This window comes from Sapajus apella, unplaced genomic scaffold (assembly GCF_009761245.1).
Source record: "Sapajus apella isolate SASKATOON/1434 unplaced genomic scaffold, GSC_monkey_1.0 scaffold94, whole genome shotgun sequence".
Lineage (NCBI taxonomy): Eukaryota > Metazoa > Chordata > Mammalia > Primates > Cebidae > Sapajus > Sapajus apella.
Window position 1 is genome coordinate 538,134 of NW_022437034.1, and position 27,765 is coordinate 565,898.

Sequence of the window (27,765 nt, forward strand, 5' to 3'; positions counted from 1 at the left end):
AAAAAAAAAAAAAAAAAAAAAAAAAAAAATTTATGTTTAAGTTTTTAATAAACTGCCAAAGACCCTAGGAGTTTTTGGTGGCTTTCTTGCTAACTGGTATGACAAGATGTTTGAAGCTCTTTTATGTTTCCGCTTCATACCTGCACTCAGCCATAACTTTTAAAGCCATAATTGCATGCAAGGACTGCTCATTGCTACTGTGTTGAGCATTATTGCTAGGCTGCTCAGTGGATAGATGGGGAGGGTTTTTAAATATAGATTAAATAAATATATTTATTTTTATTTATATTGTTTTAAGATGAAATACCTCAGGAATCATACTGTCATTTCCAATTCAATGTCAGAATTAGAAGTTTTTACTTAACTTCTTATGTTGCATGTGCATCTTCTTTCTTCTGCATCAAGAATACTGGTTTTCAGGCCGGGCGCGGTGGCTCAAGCCTGTGGTCCCAGCACTTTGGGAGGCCGAGGCGGGTGGATCACGAGGTCAAGAGATCGAGACCATCCTGGTCAACATGGTGAAACCCCGTCTCTACTAAAAAAATACAAAAAATTAGCTGGGCATGGTGGTGCGTGCCTGTAATCCCAGCTGCTCAGGAGGCTGAGGCAGGAGAATTTCCTGAACCCAGGAGGTGGAGGTTGCGGTGAGCCGAGATTGCGCCATTGCACCCCCGCCTGGGTAAAATGAGTGAAAATCTTTTTCCTAAAAAAAAAAAAAAAAAAAAAGAATACTGGTTTTCAGAGTCAAAGGGGAAGATGTAATTAGCATATCCCAAAATTTACTCATTATCTTTACCCCACATTATATACACAGTAGTCTCAGAATAACAATACTCATATTACTGCTACCAACATGATTATGAAGTTTGTTTAAAAAATATTTAGCATTTGCTATTTCTGTTTTACTCACATTTCTTAAATGTACTATAGTAAGTACATTGTGAGAGCGTATAGTAATTATATACTCTCTGTGTGCTTCCTTTCAGCCCTCACTTAGTCCTGGTTTTATGAATAATTGTTTTATATATAATGTGCACCACCAATCCTTATATCTTTGTCTCTTTGTTTCACTGTCTGAAGCTCATTTTCTACTTACTAGAGTCTAATGGATTTCTCAGGAAATGCTCATGGGAACAATACGCCCTAAGTTTTTGCATATTGATAATGGCTTTTTTATGTCCTTTATACTTGAAAGTTAGTTTTACCGAATATAATAACCTTGGCTTACATTTTCTTGAGTGTTTTAAATCTATTACTCCATTGTCTTCTGGTATAGAGTATTGTTGACAGTTTTTTCATTTGAGGAAAGTTTTCTGGAATTACATCCATTAATTAGTATTTGTTACATTGCTTTGGTTTTCTTCTGCTCTTAATATCAGTATTTTTGAGTATTTTTGGAGTATGGTTTTTTGCTCTTGTATTCCTTCTGCTTAACCTTTATTTCTAAAATGATTTTTTCTTCTATTTCTAATTATTTTCTGATTTTTCTCACCCTAGCCTAAGATTTTCTTTCATGTATATTGTATCATTTTCTTAATATCTTATAGCCTGTTTTGAAATAAAATACAGTTTTGATCTGTCTTGTCTGTAGAAATGCCATTCTGTTCCTTCTTTTTTTTTTTTTTTAAATAACTTTGTATGGGATTTGACCTTGATATATTTATGTTGCTAATTTTTATTTGAAATTTGTTTTCCTAAAGTGTGTGTGTGTGTGTGTGTGTGTGTGTGTGTGTGTGTGTGTCAAGATCTTGCTCTGTTGCCCAGACTGGAATGCAGTGGCATGACCATGGCTCACTGCAGCCTTGTGATCCTCTCATCTCAGCCTTCCAGTTAGCTGGGACCACAGGCACATGCCACCATGCCTAGCTAATTAAAAAAATTTTTTATTTTGTAGAGACAGGGTCTTGCTATGTTGCCCAGGCTGTTCTCAAACTCCTGAGCTCAAGTGATCCTCCCATCTTGGCTTTCCAAAGTGCTTGGATTATAGATGTGAACCACTGCATCTGACCTTCTTCTGAACTTTTTTTTTTTGTGATGGGGCCACACTGTGTCACCCATGTTGGAGTGCAGTGCGTGATTTCAGCTCACTGCAACCTCCACCTCCCATGCTCAACCGATCTTCCCACCTCAGCCTCCTGAGTAGCTGGGAACACAGGGGCACACTACCACACCCGACTAATTTTTTTTTTGGGGGGGTAGAGTTGGGATTTCACCATGTTGCCCAGGCTGATTTCGAGCTCCTGACCTCAGACAATCCAGCTGTCTCAGCCTCCCAAAGTGCTGGGATTACACGTGTGAGCTGCTGCGCTTGTCTCTTCCTGAGCTTTTGAAGGTCTGGTTTTAGTTTTTCTAACCAGCTATCCCTAGACAGGAGGCCTGGCTGGTCAGTTTTGAGTGTTCTCATATTATTGGATTATGCAAAACTCCTACCAGTTTTTTTTTTTTTGTTTGTTTTGTTTTTTTCTGAGATGGAGTTTTGCTCTGTCGCCAGGCTGGAGTGCAGTGGTGTGACCTCGGCTCACGCAACCTCCGCCTCCTGGATTCAAGCGATTCTCTTGCCTCAGCCTCCTGAGTAGCTGGGACTGCAGGTGCATACCACCACACCCGGCTATTTTTTGTATTTTTAGTAGAGACAGGGTTTCATCATGTTGGCCAGGATGGTCTTGGTCTCTTGACCTTCGTGATCCACCCATATTGGCCTCCCAAAGTGCTGGGATTACAGACGTGAGCCACTACGCCTGGCTAACCCCTTCCAGTTTTAGCTCTTATTCTCAGATTGACACTGTGCTTTCCAGTGAATATATATGAATGATTTTGGGGTTCTTAGGTCCGTCAGACATCCCATTGTTTTTCTTTGATTCCTCCTGCACAGCACTAATACCATGCTAGTACTTGCGGATGTTAACCTAGTTTGTCCCTACTCATTATATTTTGGGATTGTGGGGATCTTTTTTTGTGGTAAATTAGGTCTTTAGATTTTTTGGTTTTGCTGTCTAGTTGGTCCATCTCTTTTTATGAGGGGAATCTGGGGACATTCAAAGACTATGTTGCCATCTTCTCAGAAATTGATCTGAGATTTTAAAAGGCCATGTGTAACCATTCTGGCACTTTAGCAATATGTATCAAAATCTTCAATAGTGGATATCATTTATAGTAGTGGGAACAGGCTGGATTATTACTATATAATAGACAACCCCGAAACCCAGTGACTTAAAACAACAGTGGTAGTGGCTTCTTTCTTGTCCAGGCAACATGTTTCTTGTAAGTCAGCTGAGGGCCTTGTTCTGTGCGATGCTCAGTGATGGAGCAGCCACTCCCTGGAACATCTCGCTCATCATGGCTGAGGAAGAGAAATCTCTCCAGAGTCTCTCACAAGCCATTGAAACGCTCCATCCTAGAAGTAACAAAGACCATTTTAGATCAAATTGATTGTCTTTAGAACCAGTCTTATATATACCCAACCATAAGAGGGTAGGGAATACAATCATACCATGCACTCAGAATGTATACAGCTCGAAATATCTGAGCAGTGCCAATAATGATTAATATTATTTTGATCCCCACATTCTTCTGATCAACTTTTATCCTAAGACAAACAACCTTGTCCATTACACTGTTTATAATATTCAAAAATTTAAAGCCATTTAAATGTCCAGACATTAAAAAACCTAATTATGGTAGTAACCATTAGATGCTTATGGCCATTATTAATGTAATAATATAGACCAGCATTCATTCACATGAAAAGAGGTTTGCTATAATAACAATATTTATTGAGTACTTGCCACATGACCATGGTATTCCCTCTTAAGTTCTTCACAATGATACAATGATTCCTTTATTTTTATTTTTTTAGAGATGGGGACGGGGTCTTGCTGTGTTGCCCAGGCTGGAGTGCAGTGGTTATTCACAGGCGTGATCCCACCACTCATCAGCACGGGAGTTTTGACCTGCTCCGTTTCCAACCTGGGCTGGTTCACCCCTCCTTAGGTTCACCCCTCCTGGTGGTTCCCCGCTCCCGGGAGGTCACCATATTGATGCCAAACTTAGTGCGGACACCCAATCGGCATAGCGCACTACAGCCCAGAACTTCTGGGCTCAGGCAGTCCTCCCACCTCAGCCTCCCAAGTAGCTGGGACTATAGGAATGAGCCACCTCTCCTGCGCACCCCCTTTTTTTTTTTTGAGTTGGAGTTTCACTCTGTTGAAAAGGTAGGCTGGAGTGCAGTGGCGCCATCTTGGCTCACAGCAGCCTCAACCTCCCAGGTTGAAGCGATTCTCCTGCCTCAGCCTCCTGAGTAGCTAGGACTACAGATGCAAGTCACCATGCCCAGCTAATTTTTGTATTTTATTAGAGACGGGGTTTTACCATGTTGGCCAGGTTGGTCTCAATCTCTTGACCTCATGATCTGCTCACCTTGACCTCCCAAAGTGCCAGGATTACAGGCATGAGCCACCATGTCTGGTCTTTCTTTTTTTTTTTTTTTTTTGAGGAGATAGGGTCTCACTATGTTGCCCAGGCTGAGTGCAGTGTCATGATTATGGCTTACTGCAGCCTCATCCTCCAGGGGCCCAAGTAATCCTCTCACCTCAGCCTCCCAAGTAGCTAGGACCACAGGCATGAACTACCATGCTTGGCTAATTAAAAAAAATTTTTTTTTTTTTTTTTAGAGATAGGGTCTTGCTGTGTTGCCCAGTCTGGTCTCAAACTCCTGGACTCAAGTGATTTCCCAACCTTGACCTCCCAAAGTGCTAGGATTATGGGCGTGAGCCACTGTGCCTGGCCAAGGATTATTTTAAAGATTATCTTGTGTTCAGTAAAATCAGGATAACTAAAGAAAATGAAAAAAGTGGCATGGATTTGTAATAATAACCTCAAAAAGACTGTCTTGAGAACAAGCTCGAGGTTTTTAAAGCTAAGGAAGACATTTTAAATCTTATATTTAGAATGAGATGAATAAGGAGGTAATATGCTCATTTGGCACATTTATTTTAATATAACAAATGCAAAAGAAAGTCTTTTCCCCCCATTGGGTGAAAAATATTTAAATTGGGAAAGATAGGATTATTAAAAATTAAAAGAGAATGAAAACCTCATTATGGTTAAGGAGATTAAAAATTAAAAATAAACTCACTAGTTTTCAAACAAACATCCTAGTGACCAGACCAGACAAATGCTGTGTTATAGTACTGAAAGAATTTTGTGGGACTGGTCACCAAATCTCTGCTAGGAGTCCTTTAGTAATTGTGGAAAATGGGAGAGGTTCTAGAATAAAGGAAAAGCCCCAATTTATAAAATGGGGCAAAAAGCTTGTTTCAGGTAAACTTAATATTGATTCCTGGCATATCTGTAGATTATTAAATAGATGATCGATGAAGATGCTGAAAAGAGCTTAAAGAGAAGAAACAATGCATTGTTTGTCTACGACCGAGCATGTGTCACTAAGAACAAATTTTGCCACACCAATCTAGGGATTTTGAAATGTCCTAGTGTAATAAAAAGATCACTGGGCTAGCATTGGACTATCTAGCCTTAACTTTACTGCTGTCTTGATAGGTAACTCTGGTGTCATTTAATTTCCTGGATCTCACCTGTAAGTTTAGGAAGTTGGACTGGATCATTGGTTTCCAAACTTGACTTTGTACTGTAGGATGCTCTGCATGAAAATGCTTCGTATATTAGGTATTATGTTGGATCTTGGAGGTATGACATCTCGCCCACAGCAAGAATAAATTCCTTTTGTAATATTCCTGACATGTAAGTTTCTGTATGCCTGCTTTTGAGAGTGTGGGGATTCTATTCTGTTAACACTATCCACTCTGCTTTTTAGAGATATGGAAAATCTAATCCTTTTCTACATGAGTTCTCTTTAAACATTTTCCAGACGACTGTCTTGTTTATCCTAAGTTTCTCTAAGTTAAACATGCTATTTCCTTTAGTTAACAGTCAAGAAACCTGGGTTTTGAGTCTTTATCACCCAGATTGGTTTCTTTTATTTTTTTAAATTAAATTTCATATTTTGGGAACAGGGTCTTGCTCTGTCATAAAGGCTGGAGTGTAGTGGCATGCTCATGGCTCATTGTAGCCTTGGCCTCGGGCTTAGGTGAACTTCCCACCTCAGCCTTCCAAGTAGCTCAGACGATAGGCACACGCCACCATGCTCAGCTAATATTTTATTATTTTTGTAGAGTCGGGGTCTCCACTTGTTTCCCAGGCTGATCTCAAACTTCTGGGCTCAAGTGATTCTCCTGCCTCTGCCTCCCAAAGTGCTAGAATGACAGGGGTAAGTCACTGTGTCCAGCCTCAAATTCTTACATAACCAAATAGAAAACTGGTTTGCATTATCTACTAAGGCTGAACATATATGTACCCTTATGGCCCAGCAGTTCCACTCCTAAATACATATTCTAGAGAAATGCAAACATATGGACATCAAAAGACACATATAAGAAGTTTGTAGCAGTACTGCTCATAGTAGCCCAAAACCGAAAGTAAACATCCCACAGAAGTGGAATAGATAAATTGTGGTATATTTATACAATGAAATCTATTCACCAGTGAGAAGGAACAAAACTATCATTTCACACAACCTGGATGAATCTTACAATCTGAGTGAAAGAAGCCAGGTAATTAGAGATGCATGACATACTGAGTTACTCCATTTATATGAAGTAAGTTTGAAAAGACACAAATCAGTAGTGAGAGCAGCCAGGGTAGAGCCTACCATTGGGGAAAGGAGGAATAATGCTTTGGAAGCATCACAAGGAAGGCTCCTGTAGTGCTGGTGATGTTCTGTTTCTTGATCTGGGTTGTAGGCACATGGGTGACTTCATTTTGTAAAATTCATTGAACTCTATACTTACAACTCATATACTCTTTTTTATGTTACATTTCAATAAAAGGTTTATTCACACAATAAAAGGCTACATCACATAGCACTTTTACGAATTAGTGCTCATGTGCAGTGGCTCATGCCTGTAATCCCAGCACTTTGGGAGGCCAAGGCAGGCAGATCACGAGGTCAGGAGTTCAAGACCAGTCTGGCCGAGGAGTGCAAGACCAGTCTGGCCAACATGATGAAAACCCATCTCTACTAAAAGTACAAAAATTATCCAGGCATGGTGGCATGCACCTGTAGTCCTAGCTACTCGGGAGGCTGAGGCAGGAGAATCACTTGAACCCCTGGAGGTGGAGGTTGCAATAAGCCGAGATCACGCCACCACACTCGAGCCTGGGCGACAGAGCAAGACTCCATCTCAAAAAAAAAAAAAAAGAAGAAAAAGAAAAGAAAAAGAAAAAAAGAATTAGTGGGTTAAGGCTGGCATAGTGGCTCATGCCTGTAATCCCAGCACTTTGGTAGACTGAGGTGGGAGGATTGCCTGAGCCCAGGAGACCAGCCTGGGCAACAAAATGAGACCCTATCAGGCTGGGCGAGGTGGCTCACGGTTATAATCCCACCACTTTGGGAGGCCAAGGCGGGCAGATCACTTGAGGTCAAGAGTTAGAGACCAGCCTGGACAACATGACGAAACCCCATCTCTACTAAAAATACAGAAATTAGCTGGGCGTGTTGGTGTGTGCCTGCCTGCAGTCCCAGCTGCTTGGGAGGGTGAGACAGGAGAATCACTTGAACCTGGAAGGAGGAGGTTGCAGTGAGCTGAGATGGCATGCCATTGCACTCCAGCCTAGGCGGCAGAGTGAGACTCTATCTCAGACAAACAAACAAAATGAGACCCTGTCTTAAAACACACGTACACACACAAAAGAATTAGTGGGTTATAAAATAAAAATGTCAGAATACAAGTCTCAAGAAGATGATTAAATCACCACTTAAAGAAGACTGATAGGAAATAAAAAGATTGAAAAGCTAAGCAGAAACTGCAAAATGGATGGTCAGGTACAAAAAGCTCCACCAAACAGGAAGTATATGGGGCAAATGTTTCTCTCAGAAATTTGAATTTGGGGAAACAAAAGCCAGGTGGCAATAGAAAGAAACCTACGAATGAGTTAAGATAGAAGATACGAAGCCAAAGTAACTTAAGCTTTTAGTAAACTAAACAGAAGCTATGAGTTAAGAAAAGATCTGCAAAGTAGAGTGAGAAAGCTAGTTAAAGGGAGGAAGAACAAGAATAAAAGAGAAGAAAGCCAAGTCATTATAAAAAAAAGAATACTTTTAAGAGCAAGTCTAGATTTTCACAAAAATTGAGCAGAAAGTACAAAGAGTTCTATGTACTCCCTTCTTCCTTACCCCAGCCCCACATAGGATTCACTATTATTAATCTTGCATTAGTGTAATACATTTGTTAAAATTGTTAAATCATTATTACCACATTAGTAACTGAATTCCATAGTTTACATTAGGGTTTACTCTGTTGTACGTTCTATGGGCTTTGATAAATGCATAATGTCATGTATCCATCATTGTGATATCAAATAGAATAGTTTAACCACCCTAAAAATTCCGTGTGTTTCATTCACCTAGTCATGCCACTCTGCATCTGCACTACCACCGTCATCCAGTCTTTGGCAATTACTGATCTTTTTGCTGTCTTTATAGTTTTGCCTTTTCTAGAATGTCATGTAGTTGTAATCATATTGAATATAGCCTTTTTAGGTTGGCTTATTTCATTTAGCAATATTCTTTTAAGGTTTCTCCATATATCTTTGTGACTTGATTGCTCATTTATTTTTAGTGCCAAATCATATTCCACTGTATGCATGTACCAAAGTTTGTTTATCCATTTACCTACTATCTTGGTTGGTTCCAAGTTTTGGTCATTTTTCTATCTAGTTGACTCTTTTTCTCTTATTGATGTGTAGGATTTTTCATATGTTCTTGATAAAGACCTTTTATATATCTAGATATGGAGTCCTTTGTCTATATATGTATGGTAAATGTTTTCTCCTAATTTCTGGCTTGACTTTGTACTCTCTTAATGGTATCTTATGATGAACAAAAAGTTCTTAATACACTAGATATTTAATGTTTCCTTTTTGTTTATGCTTTTCATATCTAGTTTTAAAAATCTTTGCTTATCCCTTGGGCATGAAGATATTCTCCTGTTTTTTTCCTCCTATAAATTTATTTTATTTTGTTTATTTTTTTGAGACAGAGTTTCACTCTTGTTGTCCAGAGTGGAGTGCAGTGGCTCAAACTCGGCTCACTGCAACCTCTATCCCCTGGGTTCAAGCTGTTCTCCTGCCTCAGCTTCCTGAGTAGCTGGGATTACAAGTGCCTGCCACCTTGCCTGGCTAATTTTTCTATTTTTAGTAGAGACAGAGTTTTACCATATTGGCCAGGTTGGTCTTGAACTCCTGACCTCAGTTGATCCACCTGCCTCAGCCTCCCAAAGTGTAGGGATTACAGGCGTGAGCCACTGTGCCTGGCCTAAATTTTATTTTTATACTTCATATTTAGCTCCTTGTTTTGCTTGGAACTGGTTTCAGTTTGTCTGTGGTGGTGACATGGGAGTCAAGTTTATTTTTCTTCTTCTGTATGGATACTAATGAACCCTGGATGTATACTGAAAAAGCCATCCTTTTCCACTGCACTGTTATACCATCTTTGTCATAAATCAGTCAGTGGTGTGACATAGGAGTCAAATTTATTTTTCTCCTGTATGGATAGCTGATGAACCCAGGATGTATATTGAAAAAGCCATCCTTTCTCCCACTGCACCATAATATACCATCTTCGTCATAAATCAGAAGTTGTGTGAATCTGTTCAGAACTTTGTTCTGGTCTGTTGGTCTGCTTGTGGCATATACATTTTTCTTTTTTAAAAAAACAGCCTTATTGAGTTATAATTCACATGCCATAAAATTCACCTATTAGAGTGTATAGTTAGTGGTTTTTACTATATTTGCAGGGTTGAGCAACCATTATCAAAATGTAATTCCAGAACATTTTCATCACCCTAAAAAGAAATTTCATACTGTTAGCAGTCACTACCTGAGAACCACTAATTTATAAATCTCCTTTCTTTCTTTCTGAATTAGTTGATTCTGGACATTTCATAAAAATGGTATATGCTATGTGGCCTTTTGTATCTGGCTCCTTTTACGTAGCATAATGTTTTCAAGGTTCATCATGTTGTAGTACATACCCATACTTCATTTTTAACATTTTTATTTATTTATTCATTCATTCATTCAAGATGGAGTCTTTCTCTGTTACCCAGGCTGGAGTGCAGTGGCGTGATCTGGGCTCACTGCAACCTCCGCCTTCTGGGTTCAAGCAGTTCTCCTGCCTCAGCCTCTTGAGTAGCTGAGATTATAGGCACCCGCCACTGCACCTGGCTAATTTTTGTATTTTTAGTAGAGATGGAGTTTCACCATGTTGACCAGGCTGGTCTGAAACTCGTGACCTCGTGATCTGCCTATCTTGACCTCCCAAAGTGCTAGGATTACAGGCCTGCGTTCCATGTGAGCCCCTGCGTCTAGCCAACCTTGATTCTTTTTTAAAAAAATTGTGGTCAAATATGTATTAAATAAAATTTGCCATTTTAACAGTTTTAAAGTATATAATTCAGTGTAATTCCATTCACACTGTTTTGCAACCATAGCTACTGTAGTTCCAAAATTTTTACGTCACCTGAGATAGCAACTTTATACCCATTAAGCAGTAACTCCCCGTCTTACAACCCCCGGTAACCTCTAATGTACTGTCCATTTCTATGAATTTGCCTATTTTAGATATTTTGTATAAGTGGTCATATAATATCTGTCATTTTGTGCCCGACTTATTTCACTTAGCATGTTGTCAAGGTTCATCCATATTATGGCATGTATGAGAATATCATTCTTTTTTTGGTTTGGTGCCAGATAATATTCTAATAAATATATCCATGTGGTATAAGGATATACCACATTTTGTTTATCCATTCATCAGTTGAGGGCATTTGGGTTGCTACTTTTTGACCATTATGAATGATACTGCTATAAACATTCAGGTTGTATAGGTTTTTGTGTGAACATACATTTTGACTTCTGTTGGATCTTAGGAGTAGAATTGTTGGGCCATATGTTAACTTCCTGTTTAATTTTTAGAGGAACCAGCACATTTTTCCAAAGTAGCTGTACCCTTTCACATTGCCTCCAGCAATATATGAGTGTTTTTGTTTTTCCATGTTCTTGGCAACACTTATTAATGTCTCTATTTTTTATTATAGCCATTTTAGTTGGTAGAAAGTGGTATCTTGTTTTGATTTGCAGTTCCCCAATGAGTAATAATATTGAACATCTCTTTATTTGCTTATTACCATATGTCTGTGTTTTTTGGAGAAAAGTCTGTTATTCAAAGTTTGACTTTTTTAATTGGGTTATTTGTGTTTTTATGGTTGAGTTGTAAGAGTTCTCTATATATTCTGGGTACAAGTCCAGATATGTGTTTTGCAAATATTTCTCCCATTCTGAGTTGTCTTTTCACTTTCTTGGTGTCTTTTTGTAGCACAAAAGTTTTACATTTTGATGAAGTCCAATTTATCTATTTTTTTCTTTTGTTGCTTGTGCTTTTGGCATTATTTTTAAGAAATCATTGCCTAATCCAAAGATTTGCACGCATGTTTTCTTCTAAGAGTTTTTTAATTGTAGCTTTTACATGTAGGTATTTTATCTAAAATGAGTTAATATTTGTGTATGGCTTGAGGCAGCAGTCCAACTTTATTTTGCATGTCAGTATCCAGTTGTTTCAGAACTATTTGCTGAAAAGAATATTCCTTCTCCATTGAATTGTCTTGGCACCTCTGTGACATATATATATATATATATATTTTTTTTTTTTTTTTTTTTTTTTTTTAAAGACAGTGTCTTGCTTTTTCACCAGGCTGGAGTTCAGTGGCACAGTCTCAGCTTGCTGCAACCTCCACCTCCTGGATTCAAGTGATTCTTCTGCCTCAGCATCCTGAGTAGCTGGGATTACAGGTGTGTGCCACCACACCCAGCTAATTTTTGTATTTTTAGTAGAGATTGAGTTTCACCGTGTTGGCCAGGATGGTCTCAATCTCTTGAAGCATTCCCTAAGACAACTGGAAATATTCAGATTATCACAAAATAAATAGGAATTTTTTTTAAGGACAGTGTCTCACCCTGTCACCCAGGCTAGAGTGCGGTGGCATTATCATGGTGTGCTGTAGCCTTGATGTCTTGGGCTCAAGCAGTCCTCCCACCTCAGCTTCCTGAATAGCTGGGACCATAGACACATGCCACCACATTCAGTAAATTTTTTAAAAACTGCTTTTTTTTTTGTAGAGATGATTTCTCACCACGTTGCCCAGGCTGGTTTCAAACTCCTGGGCTCAAGTGATCCTCCTGCCTTGGCCTTCCAAATTGTTGGGATTACAGCCCAGGCTGGTCTTGAACTCAAGCAATTTACCTGCCTCAGCCTCCCAAAGTGCTGGGATTACAGGCATGAGCCGGTGTGCCTAGCCACTGTATTGTGCTTTTATGTGAAAACAATCGTTGTCAAACTGTTTAGGTATTGCTGAGAATATTTTTCTATAAATATGAAATAGCTACTGTCACAACAGGCAGAGAATAACAACCTCTTATTATATCTAGTTAAGGTAAAGAGATACTTAGTAATTAAGATAGTTGGTAATTATTTCAAAGTGATATTTAGAAGTCAATTTTTACTGTTCTCTACTTTCATTTATAAGACATTTTTATGGCTGGGCGCCGTGGCTCACACCTGTAATCCCAGCACTTTGGAAGGCTGAGGCACGCAGATCACAAGGTCAGGAGTTTGAGACCAGCCTGACCAACCTGGTGAAACCCCATCTCTTCTAAAAATACAAAAATTAGCCAGGCATGGTGGCACAAGCCTGTAATCCCAGCTACTCAGGAGGCTGAGGCAGGAGAATCGCCAAAACCAGGGAGGCAGAGGTTGCAGTGAGGTGAGATCAGGCCACTGTACTCCAGCCTGGGTGACAAAATGAGACTCTGTCTCCAAAAAAAAAAAAAAGCCATTTTTATTTGTTTTTCAGAAATTGAGTCTGTGGTAAGTAAAATGTCTTGAGGTGGTGCTACTATTGACAAGCCACTCACAGTGAACTCTGCATCTATTTTCTTTTGCAAAAGTGAACACAGGTGTATGCTTAGTCCAAGATTATAGTAGTTTATAGTTTAGTACTTTAAGAAAGGAATATTTTTGTAGCATCTTTTATCAGTATGCATACGGATTATGACAGCAGTTGCAAACTAACCTTGAATTTCCACTGGCAGCAGTTGGAAACTAATTTTGGATAGTCACAATATCCAGCAACCAAATGTATAGATAATTTGGTGTATGACTTAAAATGAATGTGTAAATGGTGTATAGTACATTGATAGTATATGTTTGTCTTAAAAAGTGTAGAATAATATAATAAATTATGAAGTTAGCATAATTTGAGACAGCTCTAGAATATTGTAAACTGGTTTGAGACTGGTTTTTTGGAGCAGAGAGTATGTTTTGTATGTAGATTCTTTTTTTTTTTACTTTCAGTTTAAACGTTTACATAGTCTCAAGTATCTACACACAAATTACTCATTAATAGCAAAGGGAAGAATAGTAACTTTAAATTAGAGAAACTTGGTAGATTACCTTAACCAAGTGACCAAAATGAACATTATCAGTATTGGGACAAACTGGCATCACGTGCTTTTTATAACATGATGCATTGAAATAGATACAACTCTACACTTTTGTGGTCTTCTTGCCAAAATTGTGTAGGCTGACTATAACTGTGATGAAACATCAGAAAAACCAAATTAAGGTACAGTCTATAAAGTAAACTGACCTGTATTTTTAAATAAGTCAGGGTCAAGAAAGGCAATGACTGAGGAATGTTCTAGATTAAAAAGGATACTAAAGAAGCATCATAACTATATGTAATACGTAATGCTTGACAGAAGAGGAAAAGACTATAAAGTACATTATTGGAACACATTTTAATTTTTTTTTTGAGACAGAACCTCCTGTTGCCCAGCCTGGAGTGCAGTGGTGTCATAATGGCTCACTGTACCCATAAACTGCTGAGCTCAAGTGATCCTCCCACCGCAGCCTCCCAACGTGCTAGGATTACAGGCTCGTGAGCCACTGTGCCTGACCCTATTGGAACAATTGATAGAATTTGAATATAGACCAAGGAATAGTAACTTTCCTGTGTTTGTTTGATTTTTTGAGACAGAGTCTCAGTCTGTTACCCAGGCTGGAGTACAGTGGCACGATCTCAGCTCACTGTAACCTCCGCCTCCCGGGTTCAAGCAGTTCTCCTGCCTCAGCCTCCCGGGTAGCTGGGATTACAGGCACATACTACCAGGTCCAGCTCATTTTTGTATTTTTAGTAGAGACAGGGTTTCACCATGTTGGCCAGGATGGTCATGATCTCCTGACCTTGTGGTCCGCCCGTCTCAGCCTCCCAAAGTGCTGGGATTACAGGCATGAGCCACCATGTGTGGCCTGTTTTGTTTTTGTTTTTTGAGATGGAGTCTTCCTCTGTTGCCCAGACTGCAGTGCAGTGGCATGATCTCAGTTCACTGCAACCTCTGCCTCCTGGGTTCAAGTGATTCTCTAGCCTCTCCTGAGTAGCTGGGACAGGCATGTGCCACCATGCCCAGCTAATTTTTGTATTTTTAGTAGAGATGGGGTTTCACCATGTTGGCCAGGCTGGTCTCTTAACTCCTGACCTCAAGTGATCCACCCACCTCAGCCACCCAAAGTGCTGGGGTTACGGGCATGAGCCACCACACCTGGCCCTTACTTTATTTTATTTTTATTTATTTATTTTAATTTGAGACTGAGTCTCACTCTGTCACCCAGGCTGGAGTGCAGTGGCATGATCTCGGCTCTCTGCAACTTCTGCCTCCCAGGTTCAAGTGATCCTCCCACCTCAGCCTCCCAAGTAGCTGCGATTTTGATAATTGCACTGTGATTATGTAAGAGAATGTCTATTAGGACATACATATGAAATGTTTAGGGGTAATGGAGCATGATGTCTCCAACTTTTTGTTGTGGAAAAAAGTATATATATGCATACCCACATATAGTCGAGAGAAGATGATAAAGCAGATGGGGCAGAATATTAAAACGTATGATTATCTGACTATACCCAATGCATCAGGGGTTAAAAGAAAAAAGAAAAAACCACCACCACCACCAACAACAAAAAAACACATATGATTAATCTGGGTGAAGGCTGTGTGGGATTTCTTTGTGCTGTTCTTGCAAGTTTTCTGCAAGTTTTTGAATTAACAACAAATTAGAAAAGTATAACTGAATTGGTGTTGATTCTTGACTCATTTACTTTTCTGTGCTTCCTTGCAGAATAGCTTTTAAACCAAAATGCTTAATTATACCTTCAAATTCTGGGATTCTTCAGATTGCAGAAGAGTCTATAATAGGCTTAAAAACAACTGTGTATTAACATCAGTGGGAGATCAAGGAAAATTTCAGTTTGCAGTTCAGTGGGAAGACTGAACAACTCTGCATTTCTACTTTAACAGTGTGGTTTCATGATGGGTTTTGAAGAACTGCAAATTTAAAAAATATCAGACAAAGCCATGCTCAAATAAAAACATTCTTAAAAACTGCTGCCATCTAGATATTTTCAAAAATACAATTTTTTTTTTTTAGAGATGGGGTCTCGCTATATTGCCCAGGCTGGAGTGTAGTGGCTATTCACAAGCGCTATCCCACTACTGATCAGCACAGGAGTTTTGATCTGCTCCATTTCTGACCTGGGATGGTTCACCCCTCCTTAGGCAACATGGTGGTCCCCCACTCCCAGGAGGTCACCATATTGATGCCGAATTTAGTGTGGACAACCCATTGGCATAGCGCATTACAGCCCAGAACTCCTGGGCTCAAGCGATCCTCCCACCTCAGCCTCCTGAGTAGCTGGGACTACAGGCACGTACCACCGCGCCCAGCAAAAATACAATTTTTTTCTGTATGCTTTATTGGTACCAATTAGAGACTAGTTCCAATTACTGCTTGGCTTATGAAATAGCTGGGATTATGCTTGTTTTATTATTTGTAGTTCAAATCTAAAACTCTTAATGTTATGTTAAGCCTGTTTAAGTACCACTTTTCCTTCTTAAATATTTTTCTGACTTTAATATTATTTTTGTCCTTTTTTTTTTAAGGAAGCCTGGGCAACATAGTGAGACCCTGTCTGTATAAAAAAAATTAGCCAGGTGTGGTGGTGTGTGCCTGTAGTCCCAGCTATTTGGGAAGCTGAGGTGGAAGGATCACTTGAGCCTGGGAGGTTGAGGTTGCAGTGAGCCATGACTGTACACTGCATTCTAGCCTGCTGCCATGTAGATTCTGTGACAGAGTGAGACCCTGTCTACAAAAGACAAAAAAAACTTAAAAACCAGAGAAGAAAACAATTACCCATAATCAATAATCATTCATTCCAGAAGTAACTGCTGTTAAGAGTATTTTCTTTCTATAGTTTAAAAAATATATAATCAGCATATACTTGTATACAGTTTAACCATGCTTTGTTCACGTAACATGCCATGAACATCCTCCCACATCATTAAAAATTCTTTACCATTATTGTTTTTAAACTTTTAATAATATTCCATCATATGGTGTATCACAATTACTTTTTTTCTGAGTTATTTTTAAAGGCAAGTAACTAATTTGTATTTGTTATAACATAGGAAACATACAGAAGATGAATATTTTAATTTATGCAGTTTACCAATAGAAGTAATTGGACCTCTGTTTTTCTTGGTCCTTGATTTCTGTTATCTTTCGAGAAACATCATTTGGAAGAAAAGCTTTTAAGAGTTACATTACCAACATTTGTTATAGTAAAGAATAAACTGGAAGTATGCTTTTTTTTTTTTTTTGTATGAAAAAGGATCCTGCCTCATTCTTAAATATTGAGATTTTTTTTTCTTTTCTTTCCTTTTTTTTTTTTCTTTTTGAGATAGAGTCTTGCTCTGTTGCCCAGGCTGGAGTGCAATGGCTCACTGCAATCTAGGCTTCCCAGGTTCAAGCAAGTCTCCTGCCTCAGCCTTCTGAGTAGCTGGGATTACAGGCATGTATCACCACGCCCAACTGATTTTCATATTTTTTGTAGAGACTGGGTTTCACCATGTTGGCCAGGCTGGTCTCAAACTCCTGACCTCAAGTGAGCCACCTGCCTCGGCCTCCCAAAGTGCTAAGACTACAGGCATGAGCCACTGTGCCCAGCCTTTTTTTTCTTCTTTTCTTTTTTTCTTTTTTGATTAAGATAAGGGCTCACCCTGTTGTCCAGGCTGGAGTACAGTGGTACAATCTTAGCTCATTGCACCTTCAACCTTCTAGGCTCAAGGGCTCCTCCTGCCACAGCCTCCCTAGTAGCTGGGACTACAGGCACACATGCCCCGACACCCAGCTATCATTTTTTAATTTTTATTAAAGACGGAGTCTCGGAATATTGTCCAAGCTCATCCCCAACTCCTGAGCTTAAGCAGTCTTTCTGCCTCGGCCTCCCAAAGTGCTGAAATTGTAGGCATCAGCTACCACACCAGGCTTGGAATTTTCTTTCTAATATATGTAGTCTACAGATACCTTTCTCAAATTAAAAAGTTATATTTTTGACTGGGTGTGGTGTCTTGAGGAAGAAGGATTGCTTGAGACCAAGTGTTCGAGACCAGCCTGGGCAATATATTGAGACTTTACCTGATTCTCTGCTTTTTCTTTCCTTTTTCTGATTTCTCTGCTCTTTGAGGGTAAGATTATATCCTCAAAGACTACACCCTTCAATAGTGGCTAGCACAGGGATGGGTACATTCAGTGGGCAAGTGAATAAATGAATATACAAAATACAATCAGAACCTTAGAGAATGGGAACCTGGTAGGACTATAAACACATGCAGAGAAGCACCCATCGTAGGACAGGCTGGCTTCGAGTCTAGACCCTGGTCATCTCACAGGAAACTAAGGGTACTTAAACAGAGCCCTGGCTCCTATGCCATGCAGTGTGAAGTTGTATTCTTGACTGTCTCAGGTAATATTTAGGGAAGAAGAGTGTTAACAAGAAAGAACGATGGAGAAACAACCTATATGACCATACAGGGAATTTAGCTGGTAAATGGTGGTGTAGCCAAATGATAGAATTCTTTGTAGATCTGGCTGGACATGGTAGCTCATGCCTATAATCCCAGGACTTTGGGAGGGCAAGGTGGATCACCTGAGGTCAGGAGTTTGAGACCAGCGTGAGCAACATGGTGAAAGTTCATCTCTACTAAAAATACAAAATTAGCTGGGTGTGGTGGCACATGCCTGTAGTTCCAGCTACTTGTGAGGCTGAGGCAGGAGAATTGCTTAAACTTGGGAGATTGAGGTTGCAGTGAGCCAAGATTGTGCCACTGCACTCTAGCCTGGTCAACAAGGGTGAAACTCCATCTAAAACAAAAAAATGAAATAATTATTTGTAGATCTTAAAGATAAGTTTGTGGCCAGCACAGTGGCTTATGCCTATAAGCTCAGCACTTTGGGAGTCCAAAGTAGCAGAATTGCTTGAGGCCAGGAGTTTGAGACCAGCCTGGGTAATATAGTGAGACTGTATCTCTACAAAAAAAATTTTTTTTAATTAGCCTGGTATGGTTCTGCATCCCTATAGTCCCAGCTACTTGGAGGCTGAGACAGGAGGATTACTTAACCCTAGCGGTTCAAAGCTGTAGTGAGCAATAATCATGTCACTGTACTCCAGCCTGGGTGACAGAGACTCTGTCTCTTAATATATATATTAAGATTTCCACTTGGCAGATATATTAATTTAGGGATTTTGATTTCAATATTTTATTTCGAAAGTATGTAAGATGATTGCCAGGTGCAGTAGCTCATGCCTGTAATTCTAGCTCTTTGGGAGGCTGAGGAAGGAGGATCCTTTGAACCCAAGAGGTCGAGGCTGCAGTAAACTATGATTGTGCCACTGTGCTCCAGCCTGAGCAACAGAGTCCTTCTTTTCTGGGGGTGGGGAAATATGTAAGATAAATCATAATTGAATTAAAATCTTTAGGCATTTTGTTTTTATGGTGGGTAGCAGACTCAGGACAAGAGGCATTGCTTTTAAGGTTAGGAATTACAATAATATATTGGTTACAAAAAACTGAAAGTGATACCTCAAGTACAATTAAGTATAAAGCTATGATTTCACCCCCAAATTTCTGAGTGTTGTCCATAATATAGTCCTAGTTGTGTGGATGTTAGTCTTGGTTGATTTAAATGTCCTGGAATTGCATCTGTTTTTAGGTCAGTTCTTGAAATTAGTAATTACCTCTAGTAAAATGCTTTTATTAGTCATAGAATTATTTAACTCTTTGACTAGAAAGCACATATGAGTAGTTGAAGGCTGTTCCTTTATTTGAGTCTTTTTATAGTTCTCTAGCTATTAAGGATTCCTTCTTAACAAAGCAGACTTTCTGTTGATGTAAGTAATAGGTTCACCCATGATTGTGTATAAATAAATTACACCTTCTCTGGTGCTATAACATCATCCTGATTTAGGTATGTGGTGGTGTCTCAAACTTCATAAATGAATACCTGAAATACTTATATACTGCATTCATCTGAAAGGAAGCTACTAGTAGGCCCACTCAAAGGATTGTTAACATCTCTTATAATTTCATGTTTTGGCAGGTAAACCTAGCCTTTAAGCAACCTGGAAAGAGGCTAGAGCACCAAGGAATTAGAATTGAATTTGTAGGTCAAATTGGTGAGTTTTAAAATAGTATTACTTTTTTTTTCTTTGATAACTGAATTTGAAGAGGGTTGGATTTTAACTAAAATAACTGAATTAGAGCTTAGCTTTGTAGAAGGAAGGAATGGATTTTGCATAGTAAAAGAGAAGACTTACTTTATAACTATTAAATTGTGTTTCTTTGACTTGTATGAAATGATATTTGACTCAACTTACCCTTATTTGTTATTGGACTTCTTTACTAAAAATTAAAGGAGTTATAGTAAACTACCAGCCTTGAAAATAATTCAAAGAAATTAGTTGACCTAATGAAATTTTCATCTCCCTACATTTTTCACCATCCTTCTTATAATTAATTAGCAGCCTCATCTTCATTCTTCATTTTCTAATTACCCATGCCATTTGTTTTCCTGATCTAGTGTGTGCCTGTAGCCAGACTCACCTGTGTCAATACAAAACTCCATGTGAGAAAGGTGTCATTTCTTCTTGACTTAGATCAACTTATGTACATTTCCATACGTTATTTCAGATACATGCTTGATTTAGTAGGGAGTTAAACTGTATATAAATCTTTCTGTACTGCAAATTCAGAAAAGAGAAAAGAAAATATGTCTTTATAATACTGTCTACATAACTAGGTTTAAAATCTAGCTTTCTAAGTTTCATTGTACACTTTTAAAGTATTAGAGTGGGATGGGTAGATATTTGTTTATATATCTGTTCTGACTGAGAGTGTACTTAAGTATCTATTCTGAGAGGCAAGTTGTAGTAATCAATAGTTGGTTTTAGTCTTTTTGTGTTTTGTAATTTTATGAAGGTAATATGTTTGCCTAATTAAAACGAAACAAAATTTTTGCCTTGTCTGGGGGAAGTTCAAATAATTGCTGGTAACCTGTCAAATGGCTTCATATTGGGAGAGCCCCAACTATGTCAAAGGAATGAACTTATTTTTAATAGAAATTTTCATTGTGCTGTGCCACTTGAAATCTTTTATGCCTACATGGAATATAATTATAAAAAGAATAATGGAATTCAAAGCATAGGTCTAGTTTATTAAAGTAGAGACAAACCCAGTAATTCTTTTGGTAAAAATTGTTTGTGTTAGGAGTAGATGTTTGGGTTTTATTGAAATGGATATTAATTAATTGGTCTTTCTGCCTTTTAAAATTTCTTAGAACTTTTCAATGACAAGAGTAATACTCATGAATTTGTAAACCTAGTGAAAGAACTAGCCTTACCTGGAGAACTGACTCAGAGCAGAAGTTACGATTTTGAATTCATGCAAGTTGAAAAGCCATATGAATCTTACATCGGTGCCAATGTCCGTTTGAGGTATGAATATGTATTATAAACTGTAAACAGAATCAAAACCAGAAAGTAATGACTACTGTTGATATCTTATTTGAACCTCTAATTATAATTCTAGATTGGAAGACTTAAGGTTTTTAAAAATTCTGTCAGTCTGGGCTCAGTGGCTCACACCCGTAATCCCAGCACTCTGGGAGGCCAAGGCAGGCGGGCGGATCACCTGAGGTTAGGAATTCGAAAGCAACCTGGCCAACATGGTGAAACCTCATCTTAAAAAAAAAAATTCTGTCATATACTTTGTCAGATACCTCTGATCTGAGGTAATAGAGCTTTCTAATATTATAGAGTTAGACAACATTGTTATGAGACATGTCAGTTATACACTTACCTGGTATGAATTCTCCTTTATGTACTTCATTTGTCATGTAAACTGAATTACCTTCTAAATCCACTAATTTTCCAGAAAATTTCATTTAGTATATGGTTCAGAAGTAATCTGGAGTGCCAGAGAAGCTCTGATACACCTAAAATGAGACAGGTAGTGGATGGCAGAACTGGAGCAGGAACCTGCTTTTCTAAACTCTCAATTCAGTGTCCTTTCCCTTCACCAAGTCTGCATGCAGGAAGCCAGGGATGTCCAGGGCATTTGAGGATATTAATCCGAAAGCATCAGATCTGAGATTTTGCTTTCTCTGTTTAACTTGGCATTATCCATCTGGAACTGGGTTTGACAACCCAAATTTCAAATAGCAGTTCCTTAAATGATCTGGAGCGGTTTCTTCAAGTAGCCTTGATGACAGCACTCCAAACTCATCTGTAAAGTATTTACACTATTCTTAAAGTTGAACTTCGTATTTTTTTTTCCATGTTGGGGGCATTAAACTCCTTCCTGAAGTAATGAAGTAGGTTGATCCCAAAGGAGTTCCAGCAAGAAGGAGAAGGCTGAGTTGCAGTTAATGTTTGCTGATTTAAAACATGAAAATTTATTACAGGTGATTTAACTCATCCTGTCTTTTAATTTTGTAGGTATTTTCTTAAAGTGACAATAGTGAGAAGACTGACAGATTTGGTAAAAGAATATGATCTTATTGTTCACCAGCTTGCCACCTATCCTGATGTTAACAACTCTATTAAGATGGAAGTGGGCATTGAAGATTGTCTGCATATAGAATTTGAATATAATAAATCAAAGTAAGTACCTTTCACAGATAAGTTATTCAGGGAAAATTCAAAAATTAGCTTTTCAGGTCTTTGTTAGTTGGTCAAAGTAAGCATAGAAGTGACATTAATCTGATGCTAACAGATCAACAGGATCTCAGAGCTAAAAGAAATTTTAGGAGTTTGGTCTGGCTTCCACCCAATTAAGGTGTCTTTTATGTGCTATTCCTGATAAATCTCTGCCTGGCCACTTTTTGTAGAGGATGTTACCATCTCAGAAGGGAGCCAGTCCTATTGCGTCTGTTACAGTTTATCTTACTGGCTTTACATTACCTAATATTGGCCATCTCTTTTCACATATTTTCACCTTTACCACTTAACCACTGTTAATATCCCCTGTATATCTTTACTTGGGGGTCGAGGAAGGTATATATGTTTCTGTATGTTGTATTTTAACAAAACTTGCTCATATTTTGTTTATTGTTTAATGCCTTTTTAAACTTTATTATGGGAAATTTCAAACATATACTAAAATATTTGAACAGTATACTTGAACAATATAATGAATCCTCATGTACCCATTGCCCAGCTCCAACAGTTATCAACACATGATCCAGTTTGTTTTATCTCTCAACTATAAATATTCAGTTCTTATACTCCCCATAGGTTATATTGAAGCAAATTCCAGACATTTAATTTAACCCATAAAATTATGTATCATTTTATCAATTATATGTCTGGAATTTGCTTCAATATAATCTATGGGAAGTTGTATCTATCATGTTATACATGGACTAAGATGTTCTCAGAAACATTACTTATAAGAACAAAAGTTTGCCAGTTAAATGCCCATTGCTATTTTACAGTTAAATAAATTATGGTCCAGCCATACTGTGAAATGCTAAAGAAGAGTTAAAAAGATTGAGGCTATGTATGGTGGCTCACGCCTGTAATCCCAGCACTTTGGGAGGCTGAGGTGGGTGGATCACCTGAGGTGAGGAGTTTGAGACCAATCTGGCCAACATAGTGAAGCCCTGCCTCTACTAAAAATACAAAATTTAGCTGGGCATGGTGGTGTGTGCCTGTAATCCCAGCTACTCAGGAAGCTGAAGGAGGAGAATTGCTTGAACCTGGGAGGCAGAGGTTGCAGTTTTGCTGAGATTGCACCACTGATCTCCAGCTTGGGCGACAGAGCGAGACTCCATCTCAAAAAAAAAACATTGAGAAATGTGTATTTAATTCTCCAGAAGCGTATCCATGACATATTGTTAAGTGAAAAAGTTAGCCATAAAAACAGCATGTGTAGTACTATTTCATTTCTGTAAAATGCTCATGTATTTGGATATGAATAGAAAAGGCCTGCAGTGATATTCGGCATATTTGTTAACACTGGTTATCTGTAAAGGATGAAATTATGTATTGAGTTTATACATTTCTTATTTAAATGTTAAATGACAAGCTTGTTTTCTGTGTCTACTCAGAAAAAAAGTTTTAAAAAGTCACATCATTCTAAATACAACTACAATACTATTATATCTAAAAATATTAGTAATTCCTTAATATCTTCATATATCCAGGCAACATTCACATTTACCCAATTGGCTTATAGATGCCTTTCTTTTTTCACATGCTTGTTCATATCAATATCTAAATAAGCACCACACATTGGATTTGGTTGTTTGACTCTTAAATTTTTTAACTTACAAGCTTCCCTTCTATTTTTTTATTAAAGTTTGTTTGTTGAAGAAATGGGTGTACCTTGTATTATCACCCTCCTACCCCAGTTTTCTGAGGTTTATTTTTCTTGTTTGTCACTCCCAGGTTTATATCCCCAAAATGTAATATACATGCCTTCAGAATCTTAAATTTTATATATATATATATATATTATATAATATATATTATTTATATATATTTTATATATATTGTATACATTAATATATGATATATATTTATATATTACATATATTAATATATAAAATATATATATGAGAGATATATATATATATCATATATATATATATATATTGAGGTGGAGTCTCTCTCTTGTCCAGGTTGGAGTGCAGTGGCACCATTTCGGCTCAATGCAACCTTTGCCTCTTCACCTCCTGAGTTCAAGCGATTCTCCTGCCTCAGCCTCCTGAGTAGCTGAGACTATAGGCGTGTGCCACCACGCTCGGCTAATTTTTGTAGTTTTAGTAGAGGCGGGGTTTCACCATGTTGGCCAAGCTGGTCTTGAATTCCTGACCTCAGGTGATCCACCTGCTTCAGCCTCCTAAAGTGCTAGGATTACAGGTGTGAGCCACCACGCCTGGTCTGATATAACATTAATCAAGTATTGACATCTAATTTTGAGAGCCAAACCTGGGAGGAGGCTAAAAAGTCCTCTGGGTATTATAGGGATCCCTAGGTTTATTACCATATCATTTCGAGGTATGTGGGAGCAACCTTTGGTTATTAGATATTACAACAGCAGACTCAACCTATATAGGTAGTCTCCTTTACTTTCTCTTTGTGGGCAGATTATTTATGTTAGCTGCACTGTTCTAGCACTTAGAGTAATAATGACACTAAACTCTTGTGTTTTTTTTTTTACTTTTTTTTTTCTTTTTAACCACTAGACCACCAGGGAACTCTTGTGTCTTTTAATATTGAAAATATCTTCATACACCAAATATTTCAAACTTTTTTTTTTTTTTTTGGAGAAAATGTCTTGCCCTGTCACCCAGGCTCTGGAGTGCAGTGGCACAGTTATGGGTCACTGCAGCCTGAATCTCTCAGGCTCAAGCTATCCTCTCACCTCAGCCTCCTGAGTAGCTAGGACCACAGACATGTGCCACAAATTTTGCACCATCCAGCTAATTTTTAGCAGAGATTACATCTCCCTGTGTTGTCCAGGCTGGTCTCAAACTCCTGGGCTCAAGCAATCCTGTGAGCCCAGCTGGAACAACAACAGTTAACCATGCTAATTATTCCATCTGAGGTACATTGATGGTCACGTAAAAGTTTGATTCCTTATTTGCATAGTGAAATGATGAATACTTTTTTGAAAAAAAGGAACACTAAACAATATGAGTAATCAAAATGGTTGTTGTTTTTTGTTTTTGTTTTTTTTTTTGGTGAGCCAAAGTTTTGTTTGTTCATTTGAAGTATTCTTCCATGACATCCTTGGCCTGAGACTCTGCCATAGTTCGTAACTACTACACTACTGCAACCAGCTACGTTACGGGGTTTCCCCTCACTGTAAATTTTATAGAGGCCCACCCATTCCCCAGTTTCTTGTTGTCATCAGCAGGGGTTCAGCACAGAGGGCCTCCATCCACTTAACATACATGGGCTTATCACAGTTAGCTGCAAGCACACAAAGATGAGTTCGATGTGTGTCTAAGGCTTTGGCAGCTTTGTGAACTCCACATACTAGGCCGTCATGGATGAGGGTGGTCTTCAGCACCTCTTGTAAAGCAGTATTAATGTCATTATGTCTCTAGCAGCAGTGCCTTCCTCAGCCATGCAGGTGAGTGAAACTGAATCTTGAATGTGCCCAAGCTGGCACCTCCATGCAACTCAGTTGTGGCTGGGAAAGAGCTCAAAATAGTACTTTTTTTCTTGCTTGCTTGCTTTATTTTTTTTGTGAGATGGAGTCTTGCTCTGTCACCCAGGCTGGAGTGCAGTGGTGTGATCTTGACTCCCTGCAGCCTTCGTCTCCTGGGTTCAAGCAGTCCTCCCGCCTCAGCCTCCCAAGTAGCAGGGATCACGCCCAGCTAATTTTTGTATTTTCAATAGAGACAGGGTTTCACCATGTTGGCCAATATGATCTTGAACTCCTGACCTCAAGTGATCCACCTGGCCCAGCCTTCCAGAGTGCTAGGATTACTATGCCTGGCCTGAAAATAGTATTCTTAAATAATTAGACTAAATGTGTCTATCAAAGTCTTTTAGGATGTATTTCACTCTTTTTGCTTGTTTTAGACTGATATTTAGTGAGATATGTTCTTTCTTAATAGGTATCATTTAAAGGATGTGATTGTTGGAAAAATTTACTTCTTATTAGTAAGAATAAAAATACAACACATGGAGTTACAGCTGATCAAAAAAGAGATCACAGGAATTGGTAAGTTGAAAAGAGTATGTGAATTAAAATTCTTTTAGTTGACATTTTAAAAATCTTAAAATATTGTTTAAATATAATTAATTTGATATCCACATTGAGTCCTGATTTTGCTACTTAATATTGCTGACAGCTGGATGCAGTGACTTAGGCCTCTAACCCTAGCACTTTGGGAGGCTGAGGTGGGTGGATCATTAGATCAGGAGATGGAGACCATCCTGGCTAACATGGTGAAACCCCGTCTCTACTAAAAATACAAAAAATTAGCCAGGCGTGCTGGCACGTGCCTGTAGTCCCAGCTACTGGGGAGGCTGAGGCAGGAGAATTGCTTGAACCTGGGAGGTGCAGAGGCTGCAGTGAGCCAATATTGTACCACTACATTCCAGCCTGGGTGACAGAGCAAGACTCCATATTCAAAAAAAAAAAAAAAATTGCTGGCAGTAAGTTATTTCATGCTTTTTTTAAAAAAATAATTTTTGATTGTCCAGGATTTATTTTTTATAAAAATTAATTTTTGAATAGGTAATTCACATGGTTCAAAAATAAAATGTAAAAGAGTATAGAGTAAAAAGTATCTTATTTCTGTATTCTAGCTACTCATAGGTAATATAAGTTTAAAAATCCTCAGTGGAGCAGATCAAAACTCCTGTGCTGATCAGTAGTGGGATTGTGCCTGTGAATAGCTATTGCACTTCAGCCTGGGCAACACAGTCAGACCACTCCAAAAAAACAAAAACAAAACTTTCTGGTTAGTTATATATATAAGCAAGTACCTATGTATAACACACACCCCTTTTTACTTAAATGGTGTATAATGCATACTTTGCTTTACCACTTAGTAGTGCATCTTAGAGAACTTTCCATACCAGTGTGTAGAATACTTTATCTTTTTAACAATTTTCCATTTTATTGATACACTAGAATTGAACCAGTCTACTGTTTGTAGACATACAGGTTGTTTCCAGTCTTTTGCTATTATAAATAATGTCATTTTACGTATGTGCAGACATGTGTCCAAGATAAAATCTTAGAAGTGGAATTCATGGGTTAAACAGTATATTTATTTGTAATTCTTATACCCTTTTTGTGGAGAACAGGGTCTCACTATGTTGCCAAGGCTGGTCTTGAACTCCTGGGCTCAAGCTATCCTCCCACCTTTGCCTCCCAAAGTGTTATGATTACAGGCATGAGCCATTGTACCTGGCCATTTATAAACTTGATGCATGTTATCAGTAAGACCTCTTTAGGGATTATACCGGTTTGCATTGCTATCAGCAATGAATGTAGGAGAGTGCCTCTTTTCCTCCATATTCTCATGAGCACAGTGCTGTAAAAACTTTCAGCCAGTCTAATGGGTAAGGGCGAGATAGTACTCCATTGCAGTTTTGAGATTTTTCTTATGGATTCTTTTTCTTCCACTGCTTTATTGAGGTATCATTGGCAAATAAAAGTTGTATATATTCACTGTGTATGATGGAATGTATATATTATGAAAGGATTACCACAATC

At 38.4% G+C, this 27,765-nt stretch overlaps 1 protein-coding gene across 2 annotated transcripts in view; it reads left to right on the forward strand.

Moving 5' to 3' along the window:
• VPS26A (VPS26, retromer complex component A) overlaps positions 1-27,765 on the forward strand; it is a 50,049-nt gene that overhangs the window by 14,320 nt on the left and 7,964 nt on the right. The window contains exons 3-6 of one of the 2 annotated variants that reach the window (XM_032256174.1): positions 19,622-19,697; positions 20,858-21,014; positions 22,017-22,181; positions 26,153-26,259. In XM_032256174.1, the coding sequence (XP_032112065.1) occupies positions 19,622-19,697; positions 20,858-21,014; positions 22,017-22,181; positions 26,153-26,259 (505 nt within the window). The remainder of the gene's footprint in view (positions 1-19,621; positions 19,698-20,857; positions 21,015-22,016; positions 22,182-26,152; positions 26,260-27,765) is intronic. The other variant, XM_032256176.1, reaches the window with a different exon arrangement.